The sequence below is a fragment of the Hemiscyllium ocellatum genome, chromosome 32, assembly GCF_020745735.1.
Source record: "Hemiscyllium ocellatum isolate sHemOce1 chromosome 32, sHemOce1.pat.X.cur, whole genome shotgun sequence".
Classification (NCBI taxonomy): Eukaryota; Metazoa; Chordata; class Chondrichthyes; order Orectolobiformes; family Hemiscylliidae; genus Hemiscyllium; species Hemiscyllium ocellatum.
This window is the reverse complement of record NC_083432.1, coordinates 49,551,257-49,561,504: the sequence shown is the minus strand read 5'-3', so window position 1 is coordinate 49,561,504 and position 10,248 is coordinate 49,551,257. Positions and strand designations below refer to the sequence as shown.

Genomic DNA, 10,248 nt, shown 5'->3' with positions numbered 1-10,248 from the left:
CATGCGGTCATTGGTTATTATTGAACAGTTAACAGATAACTTCCTTGTGAATCAACCAACCCAGTGTGCATAATGCACAAAAAACTGAAAGAAGGTGGAATGGGCCTTGTGCTGACTGATGGCAAGTATTGCAGAGGGTAATGACCAGGTTCAGTTTTTAAACAGAGAGCAGGTAGGAAAAGGGAAGAATGAGGTTTGTGAGGGGTCATGGGTCAGAGGGGAGAGGTCATGGGGAGAAAGGGACCCATCCACACTGATCATTAAGAATGGACTCCCAGCGTCACCACCCTGACGAAGGGGACACTTTGCTGTTGCCGTTTCTCACGTGCTGAACCTTCGTGTAAGGCGTGTCAACCTTTTGCTCTCAGCGTTGACCATTCCTCTGGCCACCACTTTGTCTAAACCAAGTCGTTTCAGTTTCTCCACCAGGTTCAAGCTGAAGATGTTTCTTTGGTTCCTGGTGTCACTCGGGCTCCTTCCATCCTCGGAACTGTTCATCCTGTTGAGCATTGACCTGGCCAAACTCGAGGTGAGGAAGGGTTTCTGAGGTGGGCTAGTATGGCTCAGGTCAAACGGGGGCTTTGAGAGGGAGAGCAGAGGTGGTTCAGAGCTTGGGAAGCTGGGCAGGGTTCCGTCGGAGTGCTGCTGAACAGTGGCAGTGTCGTCCACGACACCGTCTTCATCATTACACATCAGGTCATACATGGCTGCTGAGATCCCGTGTTCCTTTAACAATGTCACTAACCCGAGTGAGGTGCTCATTGTGGTGGTGTGCTCTCTCAGGTTAGTGGCAGACTCGGATACGTAACGTTTACGCTGTGGACTGCAGCGAGTTGCTCTCAATGCCTCCAAGTCCATGTTCGACACACTGGTCCCGAATGTACTAGAGTTTCTACTGGTCGGGGTAGCTGTCAATGTGTTGGAATTCCCAGATGATGAAGTTGGCCAAAATCTGTCGAAATTCCCACATGAAGAGATGGGCCTCAGTCTGGCCAAGTTACCGTCAGATGAGATAGATCTCAACTTGCCAGCACTGGCACATGAGGGAGTAGGGGTGTGATGTAAACTGGAAGAGAATAGAGGGTGGAACACTCAGTAATATATTTCACAATGACATCAAATAATGCAGCAATGGGACAACATGACAACCTTGTAAAGGGAGCCTGGCACAGACAAAGGAATCATCACATTGAGTGTGCCCCAAGTTCCTGTTTTGATCAAATATTAACCAGAATATTTGGGGTTTAAGTGTCACTGTTCTATAAACACTGAGCAAGAGGCGACAAAGTTTGGGAAGGTGGTCAGTGTGGATTAGTTGGACCGAAGGGTCTGTTCTATGTGGTATGACTCTATAAGCTGAGTCTTACAGCATGAAGTAGCTTAAAGTTAAAAATCATACAACACCAGGTTATATTTGGACTATAACCTGGTGTTGTGTGATTGTTCACTCTGTACACCCCAGTCCAACACCAGCACCTCCAAATCATAAAGTAGTTTAATGTGAGCTCCCACCTTACACTCTGCTCCTTCTATCCCCCAACCCTATCTCCCACTCCCCAACTCCAATAAACCTGAACCCAGCCCAGCAGTTGCCTACCATTAAGTAAATCCAAAGGTTTACATCAATTTTAGACCCTGATCATTCCTCCAACTGAATCCCTTGATTAGATCAATGATTTAAAATCACAGTTTCAAATCCACATTGCATTTTCCTCAGAACAGATTCCAGTGGGTGACGTTTACCAAAGGAAATGATGAACATTGGTGAAATTCAGCGATGAAATCGCAAGCAGAATTTAGCTGCAGAGAATGACAGGCCTTATCAAAAACATTAATATAGACTCAGAGATGTACAGCACAAAATGGACCCTTCAGTCCAACTTATCCATGCTGACCAGATATCCTCAACTAATCTAGGCCCATTTGCCAGCATCTGGCCCATAGCCCATTAAACCTTCCTATTCATACATCCATTTAGATGCCTTTTAAATGCTGTAATTGTACCAGGTGAGTCCATACACACATCACTCTCTGTGTGAAAAAGTTGTCCCTTACATCCCTTTTAAATCTTTCCTCTCTCACCTTAAACATATGCCCTTTGGATTCTTCTATCCTGGGGAAAAGACCTTGTCTATTTATCCTATCCATGTTCCTCATGACTTTATAAACCTCTATAAGGTCACCCCTCAGCCTCCGACACTCCAGGGAAAACAGCCCCAGCCTGTTCAGCCTCTCCCTGTAGCTCAGATCCTCCAACCCTGGCAACATCCTTGTAAATGTTTTCTGAACCCTTTCAAGTTTCACAACATCCTTCCGATAGCATACCATAAACTGAAGACTGAGAATATCAAACATTATGAAATAATAATGGGTTAAGATGAGGAATGAACTTTACAAAAAATGCATTGCAGTGTAGGAGGCCATTCAGCCCACCTGGTCGATGATGGTCTTTGAATGCACCTCATCAGTATCTTCCAGGCCCCTCTTTATCTCAGGGAGGAGAAAGTGAGAACTACCTGACTTCCTGATGAAGGGCTCATGCCCAAAACATCAACTCTCCTGCTCCACGGATGCTGCCTGACCTGCTGTGCTTTTCCAGCACCACATACTTTCGACCCCTCTTTATCTCACCCAGCCACTACATCCTTCTCTCCCTGTCTCCCTCATTATTGATCCAGTTTCCTGTCAATGCATTGATGTTATTCCTTCAGTACTCCCACACAATGTTCTTTCCCTGAATTCCCATTGGATTGATCAGTTACTCTCTAATGGCCATGGTTTCTAGTTTGGGTCTTTCCCGTAGGTGGGAACACTCTCCTTGTTAATTGTGTCAAAACCTTTCCCAGATTTGAAGATCACAAACAAGCCATTCCGTAGCTAAGCTGCTGCTGTCCTGATGAGCTGATGCTGCAGTTAGCCACATCAGAGCTGACCCCACAGGAAGCAAATTCCAAAATACATGGTGCACAGACAACGTGATGACACTATTGGCAAGGTGTTCAATAATTACAAGCCAATTATTTATTGATTAATAGGGTAAGCTTCAGCAATCGCACCTCCAACATAGTGAGGGCTAGCAGCACAGATCACACACTGAAATCACACAGAAAACAGATGCTGAACATTTAACGTTTTTTTAAACAAAGTGATCATTCCCCATATCACTCCTCCCTCAGCCTCACCCCATTGTCTTCAGTTATTCTCAGCAAATTCCTCCTTCAGAATTAACAGCGGACAAACTAGAGTTTAGACCATTTGGAAGCTTTCCAGTTGTAGTGTGGGGCAGCTGGGAACACAATAATTCTTTCCTTGAGATCGCACATCTTTCAAACGAACCATTTTAAGTTGGGAAGCTCCCATCCACCTTAAAATCTGCATTCAGGAAGATGTTTTCAAGCTAATAATTAAGTGATGCTAGTCCAATCAAACCCTACAATTTACTGGCACCTGTCCTGTAGACAGTGTTGTGGTGGCTGTGAAACTGTCAGGGATGCCCTGGATAATGGGGGAGGTGTGATCCAGATTTCCATTGTCTTTATTCCTAATGAAGTCATTGGGAGATGCAGTGGCTAATACTAACCCAACAGTTTACAAACAGCCAACATCAACACATAGACTTTACACAACACAATATAGGCCCTTCAGCCCATCGTATCTGTGCTGGTCATCAAAATTCAATTTTTCTAAACTTGATTTCCACCATTTGGCCTGTACCCCTGGAGCCTGGAGCCTTGTGTATTAGAGCATTTCAGGTGATGATCTAAAGAGTTCTCAAATATCTTGAGGACTGCTTCCTTTACCACAGTTTCAGTCTGTTCCAGATACCCTCAATCTCCAGGAGAAAAAAATCTTTTCTCAAATCCCTTCTCACCCTCCTTCTCCTTAGACTGTGACCCCTAGTTATTGACTACTCTACTAACGGGAAAGGTCTCTCCCTATCTACCCTCTCTCTACCCTCAGTTCAGGTGCCCCTCAACTTTCTCTGACCCTCAGGATACCAGTCTATCTGCACTACTCCAGATCTGTGTTGCTCCAGTCCAGACAACAGCCTGGTGAATCTTCTCATCCTATTTCGGGCTCTCTCCCCAATGACCCAGACCCTTGTATGGGCCCCAGGTTAATCCCGTCTCTCTGTGGGGTACGTGGAACATTCCTTGTTCCAATCCTGCTCCAGCCCCCACCCATAACTCTGTCACTGGTATATCGGCAATATCATCGGTGCTGCTTCCTTCTCTCTACAGGAGGGGCTGGTGATCTACAGGAGGGGCTGGTGATCTACAGGAGGGGCTGGTGATCTACAGGAACAGCAGGTGATCTACAGGAGGGGTTGGTGATCTACAGGAGGGGCTGGTGATCTACAGGAGCAGCAGGTGATCTACAGGAGGGGCTGGTGATCTACAGGAGGGGTTGGTGATCTACTGGAGGAGCTGGTGATCTACAGGAGGGGTTGGTGATCTACAGGAGCAGCAGGTGATCTACAGGAGGGGCTGGTGATCTACAGGAGGGGTTGGTGATCTACTGGAGGAGCTGGTGATCTACAGGAGGGGTTGGTGATCTACAGGAGCAGCAGGTGATCTACAGGAGCACAAGTGATCTACAGGAGAGGTTGGTGATCTACAGGAGGGGTTGGTGATCTACAGGACCAGCAGGTGATCTACAGGAGCAGCAAGTGATCTACAGGAGGGGTTGGTGATCTACAGGACCAGCAGGTGATCTACAGGAGGGGCTGGTGATCTACAGGAACAGCAGGTGATCTACCGGAGGGGTTGGTGATCTACAGGAGGGGTTGGTGATCTACAGGACCAGCAGGTGAACTACAGGAGCAGCCAGTGATCTACAGGAGGGGTTGGTGATCTACAGGAGCAGCAGGTGATCTACAGGAGCACCAAGTGATCTACTGGAGGGGTTGGTGATCTACAGGAGGGGCTGGTGATCTACAAGAGGGGTTGGTGATCTACAGGAGCAGCAGGTGATCTACAGGAGCACCAAGTGATCTACAGGAGAGGTTGGTGATCTACAGGAGGTGTTGGTGATCTACAGGACCAGCAGGGGATCTACAGGAGCAGCCAGTGATCTACAGGACCAGCAGGTGATCTACAGGAGGGGTTGGTGATCTACAGGATCAGCAGGTGATCTACAGGAACACCAAGTGATCTACAGGAGGGGTTGGTGATCTACAGGACCAGCAGGTGAACTACAGGAGCACAAGTGATCTACAGGAGAGGTTGGTGATCTACAGGAGGGGTTGGTGATCTACAGGACCAGCAGGTGATCTACAGGAGCAGCTAGTGATCTACAGGAGGGGTTGGTGATCTACAGGACCAGCAGGTGATCTACAGGAGGGGCTGGTGATCTACAGGAACAGCAGGTGATCTACCGGAGGGGTTGGTGATCTACAGGAGGGGTTGGTGATCTACAGGAGCAGCAGGTGATCTACAGGAGGGGTTGGTGATCTACAGGATGGGTTGGTGATCTACAGGACCAGCAGGTGAACTACAGGAGCAGCCAGTGATCTACAGGAGGGGTTGGTGATCTACAGGAGCAGCAGGTGATCTACAGGAGCACCAAGTGATCTACTGGAGGGGTTGGTGATCTACAGGAGGGGCTGGTGATCTACAAGAGGGGTTGGTGATCTACAGGAGCAGCAGGTGATCTACAGGAGCACCAAGTGATCTACAGGAGAGGTTGGTGATCTACAGGAGGTGTTGGTGATCTACAGGACCAGCAGGGGATCTACAGGAGCAGCCAGTGATCTACAGGACCAGCAGGTGATCTACAGGAGGGGTTGGTGATCTACAGGATCAGCAGGTGATCTACAGGAACACCAAGTGATCTACAGGAGGGGTTGGTGATCTACAGGAGGGGTTGGTGATCTACAGGACCAGCAGGTGAACTACAGGAGCAGCCAGTGATCTACAGGAGGGGTGGGTGATCTACAGGAGGGGTTGGTGATCTACAGGAGGGGCTGGTGATCTACAGGAACCACAGGTGATCTACAGGAGGGGCTGGTGATCTACAGGAACAGCAGGTAATCTACAGGAGGGGTTGGTGATCTACAGGAGGGGTTGGTGATCTACAGGAGCAGCAGGTGATCTACAGGAGCACCAAGTGATCTACAGGAGGGGTTGGTGATCTACAGGAGGGGTTGGTGATCTACAGGACCAGCAGGTGAACTACAGGAGCAGCAAGTGATCTACAGGAAGGGTTGGTGATCTACAGGAGGGGTTGGTGATCTACAGGAGGGGCTGGTGATCTACAGGAACTGCAGGTGATCTACAGGAGGGGTTGGTGATCTACAGGAGGGGTTGGTGATCTACAGGAGCAGCAGGTGATCTACAGGAGCACCAAGTGATCTACAGGAGGGGTTGGTGATCTACAGGAGGGGTTGGTGATCTACAGGACCAGCAGGTGAACTACAGGAGCAGCCAGTGATCTACAGGAGGGGTTGGTTATCTACAGGAGGGGCTGGTGATCTACAGGAGGAGTTGGTGATCTACAGGAGCAGCAGGTGAACTACAGGAGCAGCCAGTGATCTACAGGAGGGGTTGGTTATCTACAGGAGGGGCTGGTGATCTACAGGAGGAGTTGGTGATCTACAGGAGCAGCAGGTGATCTACAGGAGCACCAAGTGATCTACAGGAGCAGCCAGTGATCTACAGGAGGGGTTGGTGATCTACAGGAGCAGCAGGTGATCTACAGGAACACCAAGTGATCTACAGGAGGGGTTGGTGATCTACAGGAACAGCAGGTGATCTACAGGAGCACCAAGTGATCTACAGGAGCAGTTGGTGATCTACAGGAGGGGTTGGTGATCTACAGGAGCAGCAGGTGATCTACATGAGGAGTTGGTGATCTACAGGAGGGGTTGGTGATCTACAGGAGCACCAAGTGATCTAGAGGAGGGGTTGGTGATCTACAGGAGCACCAAGTGATCTACAGGAGGGGGTGGTGATCTACAGGAGGGGTTGGTGATCTACAGAAGCAGCCAGTGATCTACAGGAGGGGTTGGTGATCTACAGGAGGGGTTGGTGATCTACAGAAACAGCAGGTGATCTACAGGAGGGGTTGGTGATCTACAGGAGCAGCCAGTGATCTACAGGAGGGGTTGGTAATCTACAGGAACAGCAGGTGATCTACAGGAGGGGGTGGTGATCTACAGGAGGGGTTGGTGATCTACAGGAGCACCAAGTGATCTACAGGAGGGGGTGGTGATCTACAGGAGGGGTTGGTGATCTATAGAAGCAGCCAGTGATCTACAGGAGGGGTTGGTGATCTACAGGAGGGGTTGGGGATCTACAGAAACAGCAGGTGATCTACAGGAGGGGTTGGTGATCTACAGGAGGGGTTGGTGATCTACAAGAACAGCAGGTGGTCTACAGGAGGGGTTGGTGATCTACAGGAACAGCAGGTGATCTACAGGAGGGGTTGGTGATCTACAGGAGGGGTTGGTGATCTACAGGAACAGCAGGTGATCTACAGGAACAGCTGGTGATCTACAGGAGGGGTTGGTGATCTACAGGAGCAGTAAGTGATCTACTGGAGCAGCAGGTGATCTACAGGAGCAGCAGGTGATCTACATGAGGGGTTGGTGATCTACAGTAGCAGCAAGTGATCTACAGGAGGGGTTGGTGATCTACAGGAGAAGCAGGTGATCTACAGGCGGGGGTGGTGATCTACAGGAGCAGCAAGTGATCTACAGGAGGGGTTGGTGATCTACAGGAGGGGGTGGTGATCTACAGGAGCACCAAGTGATCTACAGGAGGGGTTGGTGATCTACAGGAACAGCAGGTGATCTACAGGAGCAGCAGGTGATCTACATGAGGGGTTGGTAATCTACAGGAGCAGCAAGTGATCTACAGGAGGGTTTGGTGATCTACTGGAGCAGCAAGTGATCTACAGGAGCAGCAGGTGATCTACAGGAGGGGTTGGTGATCTACAGGAGCAGTAAGTGATCTACAGGAGCAGCAGGTGATCTACAGGAGCAGCAAGTGATCTACAGGAGGGGTTGGTGATCTACAGGAGCAGCAGGTGATCTACAGGCGGGTTTGGTGATCTACAGGAGCAGCAAGTGATCTACAGGAACAGCAGGTGATCTACAGGAGGGGTTGGTGATCTACAGGAGCAGCAAGTGATCTACAGGAGGGGTTGGTGATCTGCAGGAGGGGTTGGTGATCTACAGGAGCAGCAAGTGATCTACAGGAGCAACAGGTGATCTACAGGAGGGGTTGGTGATCTACAGGAGCAGCAAGTGATCTACAGGAGGGGTTGGTGATCTACAGGAGCAGCAGGTGATCTACAGGCGGGGTTGGTGATCTACAGGAGCAGCAAGTGATCTACAGGAACAGCAGGTGATCTACAGGAGGGGTTGGTGATCTACAGGAGCAGCAAGTGATCTACAGGAGGGGTTGGTGATCTACAGGAGCAGCAGGTGATCTACAGGAGGTGTTGGTGATCTGCAGGAGGGGTTGGTGATCTACAGGAGCAGCAAGTGATCTACAGGAACAGCAGGTGATCTACAGGAGGGGTTGGTGATCTACAGGAGCAGCAAGTGATCTACAGGAGGGGTTGGTGATCTACAGGAGCAGCAGGTGATCTACAGGAGGGGTTGGTGATCTGCAGAAGGGGTTGGTGATCTACAGGAGCAGCAAGTGATCTACAGGAGAAGCAGGTGATCTACAGGAGGGGTTGGTGATCTACAGGAGCAGCAAGTGATCTACAGGTGGGGTTGGTGATCTACAGGTGGGGTTGGTGATCTACAGGAGGGGTTGGTGATCAACAGGAGCAGCAAGTGATCTACAGGAACAGCAGGTGATCTACAGGAGGGGTTGGTGATCTACAGGAGCAGCCAGTGATCTACAGGAGGGGTTGGTGATCTACAGGAGCAGCAGGTGATCTACAGGAGGGGTTGGTGATCTGCAGGAGGGGTTGGTGATCTACAGGAGCAGCAAGTGATCTACAGGAGCAGCAGGTGATCTACAGGAGGGGTTGGTGATCTACAGGAGTGGATATTTAAGGTATGATGCGGCACTTGACACTGGGAATCAAACACAGCTCTTACTTTCAGGTATTTACACTTCTTAAACTTTCAGCAAGTATTTGTACCATTGTTTTTTCTGCCTGTATGTGTGACAAAGACAAGATTCTGTTAGCAAATCCTCCATCAATCAGGCAACATTCACACCTGGGTGTGGACCTTGCACAGTTTCTCCCCAGGGGGTGGGGGTGGGGGTGGGGGGAGGAGGGGGCTGGTCAGTAATGGTATTCAGCTCCGTTCACAATTTCTCAGAAACTGAGGCAGTTCATGTCCAAATACAACACATTCTGGACAATATCCAAGCTTGGGCTGAAAAGTTGCAAGTAACATTCGCTCCACACAAATACTAGACGATGACCATCTCCATTCCTGAAGAAGGGCTTATGCCCGAAACGTCGATTCTCCTGTTCCCTGGATGCTGCCTGACCTGCTGCGCTTTTCCAGCAGCATATTTTCAGCAATGACCATCTCCAGTAAAATACAACCGAACCATCACACTACAACATTTGGAATTAGAATGAGGTTTTATGGCACATGTACTCAAATCATTACCATCACTGAATCCCCCCACTATCAACATCCCCAGGATTACCATTGACAAGAAACTCAATATAAACACAGTGGATACAAGAACGCGTTAGAAGCAAGCTTGACTTCCAAAAGCCTGTCCATCATCTACAAGGCACAAGTCAGGAGTGTGATGGAATACTCCCCCCTTGCCCTGGATGGGGGCAGCTCCAACAACACTCAAGAAACTTGACACCATCCAGGACAAAACCACCTGTGGATTGGCACCACACCCACAAACATCTACTCCCTCCACCACCCACACTCAGTTGCAGCAGTGTGTACTATCTACAAAATGCACTGCAGAAATTCATCAAAGGTCCTCAGACAGCACCTTCCAAACCCGTGACCACTTCCCTCTAGAAGGACAAGGGCAGAAAATACAGAGAACACCACCCCCTGCAAGTTCCCCTCCAAGCCACTCCCCATCCTGACTTGGAAATATATCTCCGTTCCTTCAGTATCATTGGGTAAGAATCCTGGACTTCCTTCCCTAAGGGCATTGTGGGTCTCCCCACAGCACATGGACTGCAGCGGGTCAAGAAGGCAACGCGCTCCCACCGTCTCCAGGGGGCAACTAGGGACAGGGCAATCAATGCTGGGCCCAGCCAGCAACCCCCAGATTCAATAAAAAAAGTTACAAATCA

At 49.5% G+C, this 10,248-nt stretch overlaps 1 protein-coding gene across 1 annotated transcript in view; it reads right to left on the bottom strand.

Moving 5' to 3' along the window:
* Positions 1 to 10,248, bottom strand: part of LOC132830957 (trafficking kinesin-binding protein 1-like) — a 62,485-nt gene continuing 52,237 nt past the window's right edge. Inside the window, exons 18-19 of the mRNA XM_060848920.1 lie at positions 1,002 to 1,066; positions 1 to 836 (exon numbers count right to left, since the gene is read on the bottom strand). Coding sequence (XP_060704903.1) covers positions 322 to 836; positions 1,002 to 1,066 — 580 coding nt within the window. The 3' untranslated portion in view covers positions 1 to 321. The remainder of the gene's footprint in view (positions 837 to 1,001; positions 1,067 to 10,248) is intronic.